Genomic DNA, 20,982 nt, shown 5'->3' on the forward strand with positions numbered 1-20,982 from the left:
ATGTAAGGGTTGTGCTAGTTATTTTAGGGTGTGGGTACGGTACACAAGGTTGAACAGTTCCCTTCTGAAAAATACTTCCTGCTTGAAGCAAAAGTCAGGGGAAGAAAGAGTTGATAGGTGGATGCTTTAAGATCCTGTAAGCACTGACTTTGTCTGAACAGTGCTGTATGTGGGCTCTGTGTTTTGCAAAAAGCTGACCTTTGAACTCAAATTTTTCCTGAAGGTAGTTGTGAAAGTTGGTTAGCCAGCAGATTCCCCTCCACTCTCCCCTCTACGACCTTACTTCCCTTGAACTCTGAGGCCTTACTGTGTGGTGTGTGATAGCATCTTGAGAGAATGTGCCCCAGCAGTGAAGGCCACTCCTCAGAACACAATTTGTGTTTCAGTTCTTCAGGCAACCACCTAGAGCTGTGCACATGTGCTTTCTTTTCCTTCTGTACCAAGCACTCCACCATTCTCCAGTCCTCTATAGTGGCTGGATTTATTTTCTTCTTCTTAGCTAAGACCTTAAGATGTTTATTGTGTTTAGATAATTCACCTTCCAAAGAACAGGGACATCTACAGCAGATCAGGTTGCACAGAGCCCTGTCCAGCCTGACCCTGCGTGTCTCCGGGGATGAGGTATCCACCACCTCTCTGGGCAAGCTGTTCTGGTGCTTCATTAACCTTGTTGCAAAAAGCTTGTTCCTTCTATCCGATCTAAACCTTACAACCTCACTTGTTGCAGTTTGAAACAGTTTCCTCTTGTCCTGTCACAACAGACAAGACAAGGCCATCGGAGCCGTGGAGGAGCGTTTGGAGAAACAGGAAGGCACTTGGTGATCAGTCTGTGGGAGTTTGGCATTTGAAGTGATCTTTGGAATGATCACCCATTTTGCATATTTTTAATGAGTGGGTTTGTTTGTTTGTTTGTTTTATTTTGGAGAAATTTACCAACCTCCTTGATCTTGTTAATCTTCATGGGCTCTGAAGTGCTGAGATTTATCATCATTGAAATGACATTTGAACGGTGAAGTCATAGCAAGCTTTTGTTAATCTTAGGAATTGTACTGTCAAATTCCTAACACTGTGCTGTGATCACGGATGTAAAATGCTATGTTAGAAAATAGTTTTGTTCTTTTGGTGGTGTTATTAGTGGTTTTGTTTTTAAGTTTCTGTTGTGTGGTGGGTTTTTCCTGTTGAGGTGAATTTGAGTAGATTTACAGTAAGAAAATCTTGCAGTTATCTTAGAAATTTTACACAGGTACAGAGCATATTGAAAAAAATTGCCTTCTGCTTATCAGACCTCATTCAGAAACCAGGGAACTTCTGTGTGTTTTACAATTTTTTGCTAGCTCAGATTGCATCGAGTTACAGTTTTGTTTCTTGTAATGGATATGTAGCATAGAAGAGATAACTCCTGTCTAAACCAATAAGTCCAGTTTTCTTTGTCTAATTCTTGTTTGTAGCTATCCAACATTCAGATTCTGTAACTTGGTATGGCAAACTGAGATTGAATGCAAATGTATGGTTTGTTGTTTAATTTCAAAACGGGCATGGTGTTTAAATAACTTTGGAAAAAACCCATTTCTCTATGATGAGCATGGCTTCTGGATAGTTAAATACATTTAATGGGTCAGGAGGTGGAGAGAAGGCAGGCTTCATTGGTCAGCACTGAATGGTGGGCTGCTTGCAGGTAAGATTGATCATGATACAGTCTGCTTAGGTCAAGCTGTACCCAGCCAACATTGCTCAGCAAGAGGTTTGGGTTTTTTAACTGACAGATTCCCTTCCACTGTTCCCTCTAAGACCTTACTTCCCATGAACCCTGAGGCATTACTGTGTGGTTCTTCAGCTGTTCCTCAATTAAACCAACATCTGACAGTTAACTGTGGCCATGCTAGGTTTATTGCAGATCAGTCTCTCACCCCTCTCTCTTTCATATGCTGCAGCACAAGTGGAGGTGTTGTCTGCTGCACTCAGAGCATCCAGTTTGAATCCTCAGGAAGAGACGGTGGCCAGCATTGGCAAGGGAACAGACTCTCAGACTGAAATAACCAGCAGTGACCAACAAAATTTTAAGCCTATACTGAGTGATATTGTGCCTTTAATTGGTGACACTGTTGAGGTAAGTTTTGTACTCTTTCTTTTTTTCTTCCTGATACTGATTTCCATGCTCCAGTCATAGAGCTGTATTTTGTTTTTGTGCAGTAGTTGCAGTTAAATGCTTCCTACTTTGGCTAGCACAATGCTTGGTTTTGTTGGCTGGTATTGAAACCCAAGCTACTAAAATAAAACGAGTTTGTTGGGATATTTTTAGTTTTTCTAGTTGTTTTATCTAAACTGTTGGACTGTGAAGCCCAAAAGCATTCCGGGAGTGGAGGAATGTGGCATTTATTTGGATACTGCTGCTTATATTTATACACAATCATAATGGAACATTACAAGTGTGTTTTGATTTCTTAGAAGAACAAAAATCAACCTGCCACCAACTCCTGATGTTGTGCTTAATTTGTTTCCTTAACGTAGCATCAGTTGTAATCACTTTTTTTGGTGCTAACAAAATGATAGAGCAAATGAATCCTATGTCCTTCTAATTTTGGGGGATAATGAGAGTTGTGTTACCTGGGGAAAGTTTTATTTCTTTTTGGAATATGGTGCTGACAGAAAGCTCATCACATTTTTTATATGTGTTGCTCATATGTGTTTCAGTTTTATTCTCTAAAAGGATGCTCTTAATCTGTCAGTTCCTTGTTTGTTACTGGCACCAAATCAAGGACTCATTTTTACCAGTGCAAGGATATCAAAGAGGTGACCTAGAATTTGGGAATCAAGCTGTGATGTGCTAAGCAAGGGGTCTGTTGCTTCTAGCAGCGAAGAGAGCTCTGATTTTTTGCAGGTGGTTGGTTTTTATTATTTTGATTTTTGTAGCTAAAAGTCAATATGGGAATAGAGGCTTTAGAAAAATCAGGGTACTGTAATCTGCATTTGAAAGCGGCTGTCACAGTTTTTCACACAAAGCAAAATCAAAGTTTGCTTGTCCTTCTGCAGCTGGGTGGGTTTCTGAAGGGGTTAATGCTACATTGTTAAAGGAGTTTCTTTTTTTAATTTAAATAGGCAAAAAGATGTAATAAGAGAGAACAGATGAGTCTTTGGTACATAGGTACAGCCTGTTTGTTGAGTGTGAGATGTCCTGTTCTGTTTTTCCTCAGGAACAACCATTCTGCTTTCCTTTAGGTTGTATACCCTCTATAAGGCTCAATAAACAAATGTAAGCTTTGAGAAATCCTTCAACTCATTTTCAGAGTGGATGAGTGTGGGGATCCCCTCTTTTTGGTTGGAGGGAGGAGAAGAGGAGGAAAAGAAAAAGAAAGGAAACTGGAATAAAATTTGCCCATCTCTGCCTGACACAACAGAGAAGTGTGGGGGGGTGCCAGGAGGAGATGGGACTGAAATCTGGCCCCTGTTCTGTTAGGAGGCACCAGCAATGCTCATCCCAGTGCCATGGACTTTGTGTGCAACCCATTGTATAGGACAGGGCTCTTTGGAGCAGTATCACAGAGTTCTTGTTACTCTGTAGGGAAAGTAGATCTCATGTAAGAAGCTTTTGTGGAGAAGTTTACAGTTCTTTGCTTGAGAATGTTCATTGTCCAACTGGTCTGAAGAGTTCACAAAGCAGGATGCTCTTGGAGCTTATGTTGACCATGAGAGCACCAGTGTTTGCACATAGATACTTGGGAACATATCTGGCAAAAAGAGTGGATCTCCTTTCCAAATATTCATTACTTGCTTCTTGATATTCACATGCTGACAATGCAAAAGTCCATTGTATTTGGAGAACTCCAGTGCTGTGACCCACATGTTACTTCCATTTTCCTTAATGCAGTCTCAAAAGTATTCCTCTCCTGTGATTTTCATTCCATAAGAACCAAAATGGAGCAAACTAAGAGAAGGTTTTGTTTAAAATTTAAAGCAGAAACGTTCATCTAATACGCCTTTTGATTTCAGGCTGTAGCAAAATTGTATTTGATATTAAGATGTCTATTCCTTTAATCTCAAAAAAAGGCCCTGAGGTGAGGGCAGCACTTCCTGGAGTTGTTCAATCTGTGCATGTGTTTTGTGCAACTTCTTTTTCTGTTTTTATTTTTAAATAGAATATGGATTCCACGCTTCACTATATTCATAATGATTCAGATTTGAGCACCAATAGTAGTTTCAGTCCTGAAGAAGAAAGAAAATCCAAAGTACAGGTAAATGAGAATTACTTCTGCTCTTCCTACCTATCTCAGAAAGACAGAGAGCTGTTGGAGAGGGTCCAGAGGAGAGCCACAGAGATGATCAGGGGACTGGAGCACCTCCCCTGTGAGACTGGCTGAGGGAGCTGGGCTTGTTCAGCCTGGAGAAAAGAAGGCTGCGGGGTGACCTCATTGCAGCATTTCAGTACCTAAAGGGAGCCTACAAACAGGAAGGGAGTCAACTCTTTGAAAGGGTAAATAACAAGGGGAAATGGTTTTAAGTTGAAGGAGGGAAGATTTAGGTTGGATGTCAGGGGGAAATTCTTTACAGAGAGAGTGGTGAAGTACTGGAACAGGCTGCCCAGAGAGGTTGCAGATGCCCCATCCCTGGAGGTGTTCAAGGCCAGATTGGATGGGGCCCTGGGCAGCCTGGTCTAGTATTAAATGGAGAGGTTGGTGGTCCTGCATGTGGCAGGGGGGTTGGAGATTCATGATCCTTGAGGTCCCTTCCAACCCTGGCCATTCTGTGATTCTGTGATTCTGTCAGATAAATGGCAATTTTGTCTAAATATAGAGATCTCTTCCATGCTGTCAGTTTCATGCGCACTGTTTGATTCAGTCATTTACGATGTAATAAAATTTCTATAAAATATGACAAACCTCTAAAACAACTAATTTTAAAATATTCAGTGTTTCCAGAGATAATGGCTTAGCTTGGCACTTGCTTCTGTTTTAATTACATATAAGAGATGACAGTATTTTGTGATGTGAGAACAACTCTCATAGATTTTCAGGTTCAAGTTGAATTTTCTATGGAAACTAGTCTGTAATGGAAATAAGGTTATTGAAGAAATGGGATTTTTTAAATGTTTTGAGTGGAACCACCCCCACCCCATGACAGCTTTTTAAAGAAAAAGTGCGAAAGTGTTTCATTAAACTCAAGCTGTTTTTTTCTTAAAGTAAAAGAATTTGTATTGTTTCTTGGTTCAGTATAACAAGTGCATCCCTGCAGAACTACAATTGTTTGAGTGGAACCCTTTTATGGCTTCTTTGAGCTGAGCTGTTCAACAGCTGTATGCTAGGGAGGTATTCTTGTATGCACCATTGGGCAAAATGGGTGCCTGAGATGAAGTGGTGACAGTTGGAGCAAGGTGTTGAAGTCAACACAAAGGGATGCTCGCGAAAGTTTAATTTCTCAATGGGAGGAGAAAAATTGGTCTTCACCAGAGATCTTTTGGTCTCTGGAAAAGCCTTCTCCTTATGACTACTTAGGGAGGCAGTACTGAACAGTCTATACTCTGCCTCCACTCCTCTCCAACATAGCATGTTAATTTGGCTCTCTGCTCTCCCCTCCCCCAGAAGACAAGATGTTGAGAGGAACAGGAACACAATTTTTGAAGCAAGTCTTGTAATTTGCTCTTTTGCTCATTTTATGGATGAGTTAAAACAGGCAATTTGCACAGCCTGTGAGGCTGGATGTTTGTGAGAAATGTAGAATGTAGTCTGTTCAATCTCTTGCTTTGCTTAAGTAGACAGTGATCCACCTGCTGCTCATCTGCTGTAGCGGTCGGTGTTTTCTGACGGCCCCCAGACGTGTTGTCATTTCTTTGGAACTTTTTGGTGAAACTGTATGAAATATAAAACTTTTGTGTTCTTTTTGCAAGATTTCATTAAAGAATTATGTATAGTTGTGGAAAAAATGGTGTACTCACAGTGTTCCTTGGAATTTTTATGAACTTGATGAAGATCTGCTAAAATAAATACCCTTTTCTTGCTGTAGGACGTTGTACCTCAAGCCTTGCTAGATCAGTATTTATCAATGACTGATCCATCTCGCGCACAAACTGTTGATACCGAGATTGCCAAACACTGTGCCTACAGCCTGCCAGGTGTGGCACTTACATTAGGCAGACAGAACTGGCACTGCTTGAAGGATACCTATGAGACACTGGCATCTGACATGCAGGTAAGCTCAGGAAACTCTGAATAATGTGAATAATGATCATTTCTTCTGTTTACTGATTGTTGGGTTGCTCTGCTCTTAAATGGAGCTCTCTGTTACTGATCCTCTAACTCATTATTTGAATAGCTAGTATAACTGTCATGTCAGGTGAAGCTGGGAGTGTGTGGTTCTCAAGCAGTAAGAAAACGGAGCTGTTGGACACAGTGCATTTATGAAGATGGATCTTCAGTGGGAATGTGAGGAAAGGTCTCTGATCTATTGGGGTCTTACGGCAGTGCTTGGGATTCTCATCGGTCTGAGAATTTGGGTTGTGCTGCTGTGTGCAAGCAGACTCACGTCCCTGCAGGCAGGTCTGGAGCTCAGTGAGTCAGCCTCACGCCGCACTCTGGAGGCCTTTTGATGCTGCACTCAGTTAGTCATAAGGGGATAACATCACTATCGCAGTGCAGCATTGCTGTTTTAAAAACAAACCCTGGAAATAGCAGCGTTTTCCTTGTCGCTAGGTGGGGGGGAGGTGGTTCTGTGCATTTTACTGTTGGTTTGTAATTGTTTCTCAGTCCTTCCTTTCTTCCTTTTTTGGAGATGCTCACTTTTTTTGAGCATTCTCAGACTACTTCACCTCTCTTGAACTTGCTGCTTGCTATGTCAGCACTGCAATTTTTAGTGATGAATAGTGAGTAATTTTATAGACAGCCATTGCTCATATTTTCCAAACTGTTGTGCAGCCTTTAAAAACAAGTGGCTAATAAATTTAAAGCGTGCATAAAAATACATTACCCTGTCTTCAGCACTGTTCAGAGTTTCATTGCCATTCTAATCCAAATTAAGACTGAATCACCAAAGTAGGGTGAAAAAAACCAGTACCCATACTTAGGTGGAAGGTGCTAAAGAAGAGATGCTGGTTAGCTTTTAAAAGCACGTAGTGTGAATAGTTACTCAATTTAGGTTAAGTAAAAGCTCCACTGATTCTTGGACTTCTAGGAGCTCTCTGTGGGTGAATTTTTACTTATTAGGGAAGCTATAAGGGGTTGGAACTTGATGATCCTTGGGGGTCCCTTCCAATCCAAGCCACTCTGTGACTCTGAAAGATCCCTGCTGAAGTATTGTGGGATGTCTTTCATGTTCTGTTGTATAAGTTTGGAGTGAAGGAGCAGTTGTATGGGATTGACTTAAGCGAAAGGATTTGTAACTGAGCTCCTGAATGTTCAGGTGGAAGAAATGACACCTCATCATTTGTCTGGGATTTGTAAGTGTTGTAGTTCTCTGGAGAGCCAGCCAATATATTGACCACCAGCTTAAAATAGAGCACTTCATCTGATCCACCAATAAGATTTATTTTTTTATTTATCAACTTATTTCAGTGGAAAGTTCGGCGGACGCTAGCATTTTCTATACATGAACTTGCTGTCATCCTTGGAGACCAACTTACGGCTGGGGATTTAGTTCCTGTCTTCAATGGCTTCTTAAAAGACCTGGATGAAGTCAGGATAGGCGTGCTTAAACACTTGCATGACTTTCTAAAGGTATGTCTGTGTTCATTTTTGGCCCAGTGAGATCACACATTTTTGCTTTATTTCTTTGTGTGCACTTATTTAACATAGCAGCAGTATAATTCTTTATGGAGATATGGGAAGAATATTGCGTTTCATCATGCCCCCTGGGACATTATTGACGTAAGCATAATAGAGTTTAGCCCAGCAAAGCATCATTTTATTGCTAAAGATGAATTTTTAAAAATCAAAATAAGTGTTTAATCAATTGTTCTTTAAAGCTCTTGTTCCATCTCTGGATGTTTGTAACCTGTATTTCTTCATATAAATTTGTGTTTATTTTTACAGCTGCTTCATCTGGACAAAAGAAGAGAATATCTGTATCAGCTCCAGGAATTCTTAGTGACTGATAACAGCAGGAACTGGCGTTTCCGTGCAGAGCTGGCTGAGTATGTGGTTTTCTGGGTGCTTTTTGCGGGTATCTAAAAATGTCAAAATCAGAAAAGCCAATGTCTTCAAGTGTCATTATTCATCTAATTACAAATAATGGATTGTCTTTATCTTCTTTGTCTTGTCCCCTTGCATAAAAATTCCCTGTAGTTGTGTATCACTTACAGTAGTTTAAAGCTGAATGTCTTTTCATCACTGTGTTGAAAACATTGGTGTTTCTTTTAAAAAAAGGGCCAGATTTGGTCATAGGAGTGTTCTAGTAATTCGTGTTGCTGAGTCTGAGTAGGCTGAGCTCATGACCATGAAACCAAGATCTAGAGCAAGCAAGTAGCAGAGTACTAGACCGTGTAAGATGACTTTGGCTTCTTCATGGAATTGGTAGGTGGGATCTTATGGGAGGCAGCTCCAAAAGGCCAAGTTGCTCAGGAAAGCAGGTATTTTTAAGAACAGCATCCTCCAAATGAAGGAAAGGTCTGTCTTGGTGCTCAGAAGAGCAAGATTTATTGAGAGCTCTGCTTGGCTAAGAAAGAAACTCAGGACTAAGCCTGAACACAGAACAGTTATAGAAGAGGTGAAGACAGGGTGTCAAGGACAGGGTGCACAGAAGGTGTTTGGGAACATTGCTCAGGCATGCAGGATTGTATTAGGAAAGCCAAAACTGAACTGGAGCTGAAATTTGTGTGCTGTCAAGGGCAACAAGAGTTTCTACTGCTACATGAGCAGCGAAGGAATAAACAAGGAAAATACAGAGCTGTTGCTGAAGAGGGTGGATGATTTAGTGAATGAAAGCAGTTTGTGTATTGAGGGAACAGATTGACCTCTTCTTATGGTCAGTACTCATTAGATCTCATCTGAAGTAATGTACGTTTTTAGGGGGCCACCAGTACAGGAAAGATGTTGATAAACTGGAACAAGTTCAACAGAGGAGACCCCAGGATGATCAGGGCTGCAGCACTTGCCATGTGAGAAGAGACTGTGGGACTGTGGCTTGTTCAGCCTGGATATAAGATGAATTTGGGGACACTAAGAGTAGTCTCAAACCCTATGGGGAGATTATAGAGTAGACAAAGCTGGAATCTGCACAGTGGTACGTGATGGGAGGATAAGAAACAGTAGATTTAAATTGAAATGAGAGATTCAGACTGGAATTAAAGGAAAAATTTTCACTCTGAGGACAGGCAGGCAGGGGCGCAGGCATCCCAGGGAGGCTGCACAGGCTCCATTCCTGGTGATTCTCAAGATCTGAGCAGCCAGATCTATGTGATGTCACAGCTGACCCTGCTTGAGCAGGTGTGTGGGTTAGAGTCCTCTTGAGCTTTTCTACAGATCACTTATGTGTTGCTGCTGGTATGGCAACATTCAGTTGGCTGCTTGTAGCATGATGTGACATCTCTTTTGGCATGCTTTTTACCATTCATACTTGTATCTGCAACCTGCCCAAATCTTCATCAACTTGATGCACACTGGAGAAAACCAACAAGTTCTTTGTCTGCCCAGCATGCTCTGAAGTAGAGTGTATTGATTGATTAAGAAGTCTACTTATTTTGATAGGTATCCTCAATCACTGAAGTCACTAGAATTGCTCTGTAGCTCTGCAGGTTGTCTGTCCAAGGTGCTAGAATACCTATGCACACTGTGCTGTCATCCACAGTGCTGTTGCGTGTATGTTGCTATTTGGATCTCTGTCTTGGAAATGCAACTTCAGATCCCTTGCCTGTTCCCTAGTCTTCCATTTATTGAGCTCATTCAGCATTTTACTATTATGGTGAACAAATGACAATTTAAAATTTGCAGGTGACCCCTGGTGAAGCTGACTGTTGAAGAATATAAGGTTTTACTTCTGAGTAACTTATTATTATGGCTATATTGTATTATGTGGCATAGAATGGCGTGGGTTGAAAAAGGATCACAACTATCATCTAGTTTCAACCCCCCTGCTATGTGCAGAGTCACCAACCAGCAGACCAGGCTGCCCAGAGCCACATCCAGCCTGGCCTTGAATGCCTCCAGGGATGGGGCATCCATAACCTCCTTGGGCAACCTGTTCCAGTGTGTCACCACCCTGGCAAGTGTAATCAGTATAAGCAATCAATACCTTTCTTACTATTCTAATACCCTCTTTGGTTTTTCTTCCATCTTGCAGGCAGCTGATCTTACTTCTAGATCTGTACAGTGCCAGAGACATCTATGACTACTTGCGGCCTATTGCTTTCAGCCTTTGTGCAGACAAAGTGTCTTCTGTTCGCTGGATTTCTTACAAGCTGGTAAAGCAATCTAAGTCAGTTCAGGATATCAGACTCCTCAGGGTTGCTGGTCAGAAATAATTTTTATATATTTTTTTTATCTCTGCGTTTCTTCTAGGTTAGTGAAATGGTAAAAAAGCTGTACATGGCCTCAACGTCAACATTTGTGGTAGACCTCATGAATGAACTTGTTGAAAAGTTCTGTAGATGCCGCAAATGGTCTGGCCGGCAAACTTTTGTCTTTATCTGCCAGGTGAGATGTCTTTGTTCTTGTTTGTATTGTTTAAAATTATTATTATTACTACTATTGTTTTGATAGGTAGAATTAAGGGGGAATAAGCAGCTGGAAGCATTTAAATGTCCATTGGTGTTGATTGGTTGTTTGAGATCCTGTTGCCAGGGGATTAGTTTTTATGGCTGCATCCTTCAGTGTTGCTCCATGCAGGAACTTGCATGCATCTTTAGCTTAGCTTAGGTCAGTTTGAATGTCAAACAAACACTGAATAAAAGAATCCCTGAATTGGAACTCTTCCTTTCTCAGCACAAATTGGGATTTTCTTAATATGTTGCAGCAGCGACTTTGGGATAATCATTAAGAAATGAAGTGCTCAGAGTTGCCTGTACTTCCTTAGCCAGCTAATGCAAGTTGGTTGAGAACAATGTATTCTCAGCAAAATATGCAGAAGGAAATCACAGAATGGCCTGGGTTGAAAAGGACCACAATGATCATCTAGTTTCAACCCCCCTGCTATGTGCAGGTCACCAACCAGCAGACCAGGCTGCCCAGAGCCACATCCAGCCTGGCCTTGAATGCCTCCAGGGATGGGGCATCCACAACCTTCTTGGGCAACCTGTTCCAGTGTGTCACCACCCTCTGAATGAAAAACTTCCTCCTAATATCCTTCCTCTTAAACATCCTGTCTCCGTTTAAAACCAGTCCCCATGTCCTATCACTATCCATCCTTGTAAAGTTGTTCCCCTTGCTGTTTATACGCTCCCTTCAAATATTGGAAGGAAATGGTCAAATCTGGGGCTGTAGCAGAGGTGCTGACTGTTAGTCAGTGTGACTGTTACTAAAACAGGACAGTTCTTTGAAGCATTTAGTGGAATATGAGATTCGAGCTTATTTAGAGACGTGTTGGGATAAGTGGATGTTAATTGTGATGAACCATTCTCACCTTAATATTATACCTAGTTCCAACAAAGACAGAATCATTCTTAAAAAATAAAGGGGAAAGTCTTTTGCTTTTTTCCCCCCCGATTTCAAATGTTAGTGTTTAAAAATAAAAAATAAAAAAAATTGAGACTTCATACAAATAAAAGGGGCTTCCAGCTAAGCCTGAGTTTTCTCAGCCCTAATTTAGTTCACTGTGTGACTTTGTGCTAGAAAATATTGTATCATACTATAAAACATAGTGACTACTGCACACTGTATTCCTGCTAGGAAGGTTATAAGATCTGTCAGCTCTGATTACGTGTTGGGATTTTGTCTTCACTGTGCTGAAATCTAATGAAATTGCATCTGTCTTCTTGCCAGACTATCAGTGAAGATGACTGCCTGCCCATGGACCAGTTTGCTGTGCATCTGTTGCCACACTTATTACACTTGGCATCTGACAGGGTTCCAAACGTTCGAGTCCTGCTTGCAAAAACATTAAAGCAAACGCTCTTAGAGAAAGGTTAGTGGTCAGAAATAGTTGCAGTGGGCTGACTGCATGTCTTTTTGTCCCTCCACTTTCCTATAGCTAGCTGGGAAAGATGAAACAGCATGAGATGTGTGTCACAGTTGCCTTTCTAGTCTCCTTGGGGTGGGGTGTTACCTTAAATGAGATAAACCTTAAACCTCGTTGTGTCATCAGAGCCACAGTTCTGTAATGCTGAAAAGTATGAGGTCATGCTCATGGTTTTTCCTGCCCCATTTTTTTCTGAATGAGTTAGGTTGTAGAGGTAATCAGGGTACAGAAAGTATGCATGAACAATGTACAAGTGTGATTGAAGGAAAAAATCCTTCACACACAGAAATCTAGCATCTGTTCTCTGGCTGGGGTGGAAGAGATGGCTGCTGTTTGTTTTATGGTAGCAGAGAGAAGGAAGTTTCTCTGGTGTCTGATCAGGGGAAATAGGACATGCTGTGTTCAAATTGCAGACTGTGCTTAGGAAGGTATCCCCAGTGCATAGCAGGTGCCAGAAGAGGCAGCAGTGCTCACATTCCAAAGTACTGTAATGGAAAATAGCATTAGAGATTTTGTAAACCAGCAGAGTCTGCACTTGAACTACTTAATTTCTGGTCACTTTCTTCCTCAAAATATATACACTGGCTTGAGGGCTGCCATTCTATCATAGAAGACTTTTGGGAAGATGAAAGTGGTGTGACTGAAATGCAGAATGTTTAAAACAGCACAAAGGATGCCCACTCAGTGAGAAGTAGGCTATCACTAGCTGTCATGTGTATGCTGGAGGCTCTGAGTAAGCATATGTGGATCAGCTGATGTGCAGTGATTTGTTATCTTCTGCTAACTGTGCCAAGGCTGCTGTTACAATATTCTGTTGAGATTTTTGTTGTCCTCAATATTTCTGTGTTTCCCTCCTGGATCATACAACTCCATTCTGTATTGCCACTGTACAAGCCTGTCATGCAGGCAGTCCCTGCCTCAGAGACGTGTGTGTGATAGGGGTGGGGGAGAGATTATTAAAGGTAGATATAAAAAATAAATTCAGAAGTTCTTTGCAGCTTAGATCTAAATTGCCCTTCCTATGAGAAATCTATAATTATGTGGCTTTTGTGCAACTTGTGTTGTGTAGTTTGTGAAAACTGTCAAATATTGGGGCTTCTTCTACTCTTATTAAATATTATCTTTATTCTGTTTGATAAGTATTTGGCAAGTCTACCAGTGAGATGGAATGGCATGACTGTGGGTTTGTAATATCTTCCCTCCATCACAAATATAAACACGCTCCTTCCAGGTCCCTTGTGTGTGCTGTTTACCCCTTTTTGGCCATGGAATCTGTTCTTCTTTTATTGATAGGCCATAGAAATCTTGTACTTCTACCAGCGCTGTTAAGGAAACTCTGATTTGAAATACAGAATGATATTTGTTTCGTAAATGCATGTGTAGTTCTGTTCCGAGTGGTGTTGTGGGCCTGCTCAGATATTGCAGTTTGACCATACGTGTGCACCGTTTGTCTCCTGGATTTTGAGCCCTGTGGGCTGCATGCTGAGGTTTGCCTTGAGGTGTCAGTTGCCTTTTGTTCCTCTAAGACTTCTGCGTTTTCTCCTACAGAGTATTTTCTAAATTCTGCCAACTCTCATCAAGAAGCTGTGGAGCAGACAATCATGGCGCTTCAAATGGACGATGACAGCGATGTCAAGTACTTTGCAAGCATACACCCTGCCAGTACCAAAATAGCGGATGATGCCATGAGCACTGCTTCATCAACGTATTAAAAATCTCCTGAATGTTGCTATAATTAAAAAAAAAAAAAATTGAAACAAAATATCCTCGTGCTTCTAAAATGGTTGATAGAGGACAACCTCTTTGGAAGGAGACATTTCTTGCCAGAATGAACAGGTGGATGTTATCTAAACCTGATGCCAGGGATTTTAAGTCAAGAAAATGTAAACCTACTTATGTCAGCTTGACTTGAGAAAAAACACTGCTCAGAGGATTATTTTTGCCACCGAAGCCTTAAATCTTCTGTCTTCCTGAACAAATAAAACTTGAATTGGCAGATCATTTTCATTGTAGAAAGGATGTGATTTCCAGAGACCTGCGTTGTTTCTCCTGAGGAGTTAACTTAGCAAGTATTTTCTGTAGCAACTGATAGGTGAAATGGCTGGAAAGGCAAATTTGTACCGGGACGTAAGACCTCCAGTATTAGCGCTCAGAGATTTTATTGTTCAAGGACTCAATCTGTGTGCAGCTGGGCACACCCTTAAGTGGGAATAGCTTTCATGTGTGTCAATGGGGAAGGTAAAAATTTGGATTTCTCTTAAGGGCTCAGTGCTAACACTAAACTAGAATTTGATTTTAATCCTTAAATGCAGCATATTGCTGTGCCCGTTAGCAGAAAACTTTGCTGAGTACCTGCGTCCTAATTATTTTCATGCTGGTCATGACCTAAAGGAAATTTATTAGCACATATACTTTAAGTCAGGTATTTTTAACTTGATCGTGATCAGCTCTGAGGTGCAACGTTTTTCTTCATTTACTGTACATATCTGTGAGCCTCCTTGGAGCGCTGCAGTCTTTAATCATGTTGTTTAAAGCTGTTGTGATACAAGTTGTTCTCTACTTGTCCAAATAAAATTTAATAATAAGATTGAAAACAATCTTGTGACCTTTTTAAGACATTAAAAGAGTAAGTTTAAAATTCGTGTCTATTTTTTCCCCTCTTTCCTTACTCTGACTGCATGGGGAAAGGGGATTCTTTAACGATGGGGACGGATTTTGTACTTTGAGATGATGTGTACTGCAGTGTGGATGCACTTTGGCCATGCAGTTGAGGTTTTGCTAGGTTCTCTCTCAAGAAGCCCAGGTTTGCTTGGGGAGCCCACTACTCTGGTGTGAAACCACATCTTTGCTGAGGTGAATCTGAACAGCTGCCTTTGTTCAGACATAAAACTGTAAGCCCACATTGCTCTTAAAGTGCATGCTGTCTTTTGCTACTTTTATTTCCTCTCCTGTAAGATGACTGCTACAGTGTCTACTTCTTTGTCTTCCAGGGGCAGCCTGCTTATGGCACCTTTTCCTGCAGCCTGCACAGCCTCAAATGTGAGAAGCTTACTTTGCTGAGGAGGTAGAGGTGGCTGTGGCAGCTTATACTTGATGTATTTTGGCAGAACATTTTCATTTATCAATTGGGTGTCTCATCCCCTGACAGGTTAAGCTCAAGGAGGTGTCTCCTTGTTTCCCCCTTGTTTTCTTGGGAAAACAAGTTCTTTGGCACCTTCCTCTCTAGTAAATAGGAAGTTGCTATTTATTCCTCACCGACCCACTGTTTTATTCCTAAGTGCCACCATATGGAGTTGGTTAAGAAATAGTCATTAATGTCTGCCTTGAAGCTTGGGTTTGTTGTGACAATGCTGGTGTGGTTTGGTTATGTTAGGCTTTTCCTGTACTTCTCATGTGCGGTTGTTCTGCTGCCATTCTAATGTGGTGTTGCACTAACCCAGTACAGCCAAGCATCACCTCTGCTGCCTTCAGGTATTCTCCAGCATTTAGAGGTAAGATACTTTTAAGTTGGAAAAAGTGTTATTAGTCTTCAGATGCTATTTCTCTTTGCTTTGTACTACTTCAGTACTGGTGGAAGTCTATGCTTTTCCCCTCAATATATTCAGGCTGCATATCTACGTTTGTTCTTTGTTGGTCAGTATTGAACAGAAAGAGAAGTAGCTCCTCAACTGTCATCTGTTAGTTTATCTTTCCCGAAAGGAGGATCATAGTTCTGTCACTGCCTTCAGGGGCCAAATACCAAATTACTGTTTGCTATTTTGAAGAGGCTGGTTGTACAACTTCCTGGTCCTGTGGGTAAGTCCTGTTCTTGTGAGGGCTGCAGAGTAGTGGGCAACTTCCAGCCTGACCAAAAGAGGTGTTTGCATGAGTCTGGCAGCCCTCCTGTCTGAATGTAGATCTGGCTGTCATGTCAGCTCCTCCCATCGGTGCTTTCAGACTCTGCCTTTCAGTTCTACTAAACAGAATTTGGATCAGAAGAAATGAGAGCTTGAGGTGATGGAAATGCTGTAGGGTTTGATTGTAGGACCACTTCCAGCTGACTGAACTGCACTGTGAAGGTAAGTAAAAAGGTTTTAACCATCTCACAGCTCTCCAGTCATAAACAGTTTGCTTTAAATGCTGTCACCTATTTCTGCTGAGGGGCAGTAATATTTCTTAATGCCAGCTATTTCTAGAGTAGCTTCAGGTGGTTCCAAATCCTAACTGTGAAAAGCAGAGGATGCCAAGAGCAGGAGAGCTGCACTGTTTGACTGTCAAGAGAAACTGGAGTTAGGAAAACCTCAAATGATTAAAACTAAGACAATGAACCCAGCAGACTTGGTTTGAATCAAATGACATCAAAAGCAAAAAAGGAGAGTTGGGCTATTTCTGTCTTACTGCTATTTTGCTGTGCCTTTTTTTGGTCTCTTTGTTAAAAGACCACTTCAAGTGAGTGAGTTTGGCAACATCTCACAGTGCTTCTGCCTCCAGCTGCTGGAGGCTGTTGTGAACACCACCACTGAGGGCTTTTACTGCTGATGGTGAACTGTGCTCACTCCAGATGACATCTTCCCGTGTATGGATGAGTCTGAGTTGCCTGCTGAAAAATGATAACCTTGCCAAATCTTTCTGACAGATTCAGATTGGTGTTTTTTTTCTTTTCTTTTTATATTCTTGGCTGCAAAACCCCACCATCCTGCATACCTGTCTGGGCAGTAGCAGGTCCTGGTGCTACCTGGGGAGAATAAGTATTGGCTGCATTATAAAAAGACATTGTACATTATGAAGCAGATAGTCTCCAAACTCCTTTCAAATGGCTGTTGAATTTATTTGCTTGATAAATACAATCCTAACAAAATAAAAGTTAACCAGATTAAGAGATTTTTCTGAAGAACATTAGAAAAATCCGTGACAATTCAATAGGAATTAGTGTGAAAGAAACAACAAAAAAAAGTTTAAATATTGCCAGCATATATAAAATGTATGTAACGAAGGCAAGGGAGAATGCTCTATTTAACATCTGTCATCTGACCACTTTTTGTGTTTATAAACTTCTTTCCAAATTTTAAAAAAATACTATGCAGTTTTCTATAACATATCAAAGCATTATTTGTACAAAATCAAATCATGGCCAATGCTTCACAACAGTGCAATAGATACAGAATTATAACCACGTCCAACAGGTGCTGAAAATAAATACCCCAATTAAGAAATAAGAGCAGCTCTCTGCGCCTGCCCCCGGGGCTGATGGAGAGGTCATGTGTGAAACAGGACTGGCCCTCAGCTGCCCGCAGGGCCAAAGGCTCCGGAGGGGTGGAGGCAGGAAATAAAGCAGCCACCAGGCTGACTTACAACGCCAACCCAAGGCTGTTGCTGGGCCCGGTGCCTCCAGCTGGTGCTGCTCCTTCAGAGAGGAACACAGCACTGCTTGGCTGTAGGGCAGCAGCACAGACCTGTCTCACAGTGGGTGTGACGATGGTTTGCGAGTGAGCAGATGCATCAGCTGCACTGCTGTGCATGAACAGCTCTTGGTGAACGTTTCCATCATACAGAGACATAAATAACATCTGTCAAGTTTTACATTTATTCAGTACACCTTAAAACAACAAAAAAAGAAGTTTAAGGGCATGTCAGGTAAACATGATACCCCACAGTCTCCCACCTTTTCAGCCAACCAAGGATAAATTTAAAGCTCCCATGTATATAATCTGCATCAGAAAGGTATCAAAGGCACAAGCAAGAAGTGACGAGGTTAATAAGCAGAAATAATGGTGAATGAGTAGAATCATAGGGCAAATAATTAGTATGTGTCGGTGCGTTTGCGTTCATTTGCTGAAAATGAGACCTTCAGTTCTGCTCTGATGAATGTAAATAATGGGTTTGGTTTAAAATAAAACTGTTACTGAATTATTGTAAATCACCTGAAGGAAACCAGTCTTGAAATAATCTGATAGAAGCTGGAGAACTCTTCTGGCCTCTCTGCACTCACCTGAGTCTGATGAGCAGCACAAGGAGTAGAGACAACAGTCTCCAGGCTTAGCACACAAAGTTCTTTACAGGATGCACACAGCCAGCAACCAATTGTGCAGTTTGACCCAAATGTCAGTTATTTGCACACGGTGGTTGACGTTACATTATAAATACCCAAGGAGCCTGATCAAATAGGAGTTTCTTTCCTGTCTTTGCTTGGAGATGGCTTCACTTGCTGCTCCTTGCTTGCTTTTGGCTGCTCTTTGGCTGCTTTTGTCTCCAGGACCCCGTCCCTTTGCTGCTGAGAAGCAGCCCCACGCTTTTCTGCTTCGTCCTCCTCCTGTGCCTGCTGCTCTGACTTGGCTCGCTGCAACAGCCGGAGCTGCACACGCAGCTCAATGATGGCCTCTCGCTCCTCGTGAATTGCTTGGTTCAGATGATTGTTCTTTATCTTTTAGGTAAGGAAAACACACATCAGTGCTCCTCAGCCAGGCTGTACCTTGCATATAGCACAGCTTTGCTGCTAATACAGCAACATGGGCTTGCATGCAACAGCAATTGAAAAATGGAGCCCAAGTTTCATGCCTGGGCAAAACCAACACGAAACGATCTGTCCCCTATTGGGGAGAATGCCAATTAATCCTAAAGTTCAAATTGTCTTACCTCCAGCTCCTCATTCTGCCTCTGCAAATCCTCCAGGATGACCTGCAGCTCCTCCTCATCCTCACTCTCACTTTCACTCTCTGAAGAATACTCCTCTGTTTCACTCCGGCCATGCTGCTGGCGACTGGAAGAGCAACGACAAGACTGAGATCACAACACTTGCTCAAGTTTGCCAGGACTGGAGCGCATAAAGTTTTCTCATGTTCACTGAATAATGTAAAGTGGCTTTGAAAACAAACTTAGGGTTTGGTTTAATTTAACAAATCCATGATTTCCTATGGGGATGTCTTTTTGTGGTGCAAAGGTCTAGCTCCCATTAGATCATAACTTCATTGCTGTACTAACAGAAAATATTCCAAAAGGTAAAAAGATGCTGATTTCAATAAAAGAAACCAGCTTGCTGATGTGCACACAGTGATCTTTTTTAAGTATGGTTTAGTTTTGCTACTTGTCCCCAGAGCACAAGCCTGGCTGGGGAGCTGAGGCAAGCAGTCTCCCTTTTTTACCTTTGTATTTCAGCTATTTCTGCACGAAGACGATCAATTTCTTCCTTCTCTGAGGCTATTTGTCTCCGCAGAAACTGCTCCATGGCCAGCAGTTCTTCTTGCTCTGTTAAAATCTCATTCTCCTGCAACAAGCAATTAGTTCACTTACAGCCTTGGCCTTATGTTCTGTGGGAACATGCACTGAGGATTACTCTAATGCTGTGCCCTGGGATGCAGCGATGCTGTTCCCTGAACTGCTTTCAGAAGTACTTAGCATGCCTGCTTGGCACTGAGTCAGCAAAAACTTCAGCCCAACTCTATGTTCAAACCCAACAGTGTCTGCTCTGAACCCTCAAGGTGATGGCTGTGCTCAACAGCTGTGGGGATGACACACCGGGTTCTGGATGTGCAGCCACCTGTTGCCTTAAATCACGGGGGGAAGCTCTGGGAGAACCCACAGAAGCTAAATTCAAAACTAGGTCTTTGAAGATTTATAGTGAGAGAAAAGTGCAGCAGAGGGAGGATCAAAGCTATTGAGGCAATCCAAGGCAGGCATGAATGCCAAAGAGCTGCCTTATTTCCTTTGATCAGCAGGAAAAGAGTTAACAGTCCTAACTGTGGTCAGTGCTTTCTAAGCACGTGAACAACAAAGCCTACTTGTTGCTGCACACCATCTCCTCTCTGCCTGAACAGCAGCCTGCTCAGTTTCAGGCATACTCCTGCAGTCTGCATGCTTTCCCTGCTTTATTTAGTGCTCAAACAAAGCCTCAGATTTTAACAGAGTGAGAGGCCCATTTAAGCCCCTTATGTTTTCCATTATATTAGAAGGAATAAGTACATGCTTAGTAACTCTGACAGATGCAGAACACAAAAATACAGCATACAAACTGCTATGTGCTTGCCATTTACCTGAGCAAGTAGAATATTTATAACTTCCTCATTCTCATTCATTTCTTCTTTGGAGACATCCTCCTTGGAAAGGCTGGCAATTTCTTGTGCAATCTTTGTTTCACACTCCTGCCAGAGAAAGAGGACAATTCTGAAAAGGCCACCTGCCCCACTCACTAGTCACTGTTATGAAGAGGTTTTTTTTCAACATCATATTATTTTTCAAATTTAGAACCATAACTCTTGTTTTGAAAAGCTTTCAGGAAGATGCTTTTAATTTCAGCATTTGCAAAACAAAATGGCTGCGTTCACTGCTTACCCGGTGCTCTGGGACATAGCACAGTTTAAAATATGCTGCTGCAAGTTCATTCACCTGAGCCTTCAGTCATCCCTTTTGTTGGGCCAGAACACACAGTGTTAAGCATGGAGTGGTTATGAGCTCTGTCAAATGTTGTTTTAGTCATGCACTGTTTTAAAAACAGCTGGAAGGTGAAGGTGCCACTCCTCAGCCATTTAGGAATTAAGATGGAAAAAAAAAACTTGCACTGAAAAGACTGAAAGAGAGGGGTTGATCTAATTCCCCTGCAAGAATGCTCAGATGTTTTGTTTTGAGTCATATGAAAAGTAAGAATTGGGATATCTGCTTCACCTAAGGCGTACCAGCCTGGATACAAGTGTAAGAGACTAAACTTATGCTCCAGCAAAGGCTCAAATGATTCTTTTTCCACTGAGCCCACAGCATTGTTAAGCCATGCTACACCCACACCCCCCAGTGCCTGATTTATCTGTGTTTCTCTGTGTACCCTGGGGAATGCTTTCACAATTGTCACAGCTGTATCAACTCATTAATGGCCCACTTTTCCCTAAAAATGTAGTTATATTCTTACACTTTCACAACTCAAGA

General features: G+C 41.7%; 2 protein-coding genes across 18 annotated transcripts in view; one reads left to right on the top strand and one right to left on the bottom strand.

Annotated features, from left to right (window-relative positions):
* PPP4R1 (protein phosphatase 4 regulatory subunit 1) overlaps positions 1 to 14,850 on the top strand; it is a 61,779-nt gene extending 46,929 nt beyond the window's left edge. For 10 of the 16 annotated variants that reach the window (XM_031588958.2, XM_090137370.1, XM_090137371.1 and 7 more), the window contains 9 exons: positions 1,932 to 2,107; positions 4,134 to 4,229; positions 5,995 to 6,180; positions 7,539 to 7,700; positions 8,016 to 8,116; positions 10,261 to 10,381; positions 10,479 to 10,613; positions 11,898 to 12,039; positions 13,642 to 14,850. In XM_031588958.2, the coding sequence (XP_031444818.2) occupies positions 1,932 to 2,107; positions 4,134 to 4,229; positions 5,995 to 6,180; positions 7,539 to 7,700; positions 8,016 to 8,116; positions 10,261 to 10,381; positions 10,479 to 10,613; positions 11,898 to 12,039; positions 13,642 to 13,805 (1,283 nt within the window). In that variant the 3' untranslated portion in view covers positions 13,806 to 14,850. The remainder of the gene's footprint in view (positions 1 to 1,931; positions 2,108 to 4,133; positions 4,230 to 5,994; positions 6,181 to 7,538; positions 7,701 to 8,015; positions 8,117 to 10,260; positions 10,382 to 10,478; positions 10,614 to 11,897; positions 12,040 to 13,641) is intronic. The other 6 variants (XM_031588956.2, XM_090137365.1, XM_090137364.1 and 3 more) reach the window with 1 other exon arrangement.
* Positions 14,851 to 16,879: 2,029 nt separating this feature from the next.
* The window catches only part of RALBP1 (ralA binding protein 1), a 30,267-nt gene continuing 26,164 nt past the window's right edge, over positions 16,880 to 20,982 (bottom strand). For both annotated transcript variants that reach the window (XM_031588966.2, XM_031588967.2), the window contains exons 7-10: positions 20,100 to 20,207; positions 19,212 to 19,333; positions 18,706 to 18,829; positions 16,880 to 18,493 (exon numbers count right to left, since the gene is read on the bottom strand). In XM_031588966.2, coding sequence (XP_031444826.1) covers positions 18,230 to 18,493; positions 18,706 to 18,829; positions 19,212 to 19,333; positions 20,100 to 20,207 — 618 coding nt within the window. In that variant the 3' untranslated portion in view covers positions 16,880 to 18,229. The remainder of the gene's footprint in view (positions 18,494 to 18,705; positions 18,830 to 19,211; positions 19,334 to 20,099; positions 20,208 to 20,982) is intronic.

Source organism: Phasianus colchicus, chromosome 3, assembly GCF_987193195.1.
Source record: "Phasianus colchicus chromosome 3, bPhaCol1.hap1.1, whole genome shotgun sequence".
NCBI lineage: Eukaryota > Metazoa > Chordata > Aves > Galliformes > Phasianidae > Phasianus > Phasianus colchicus.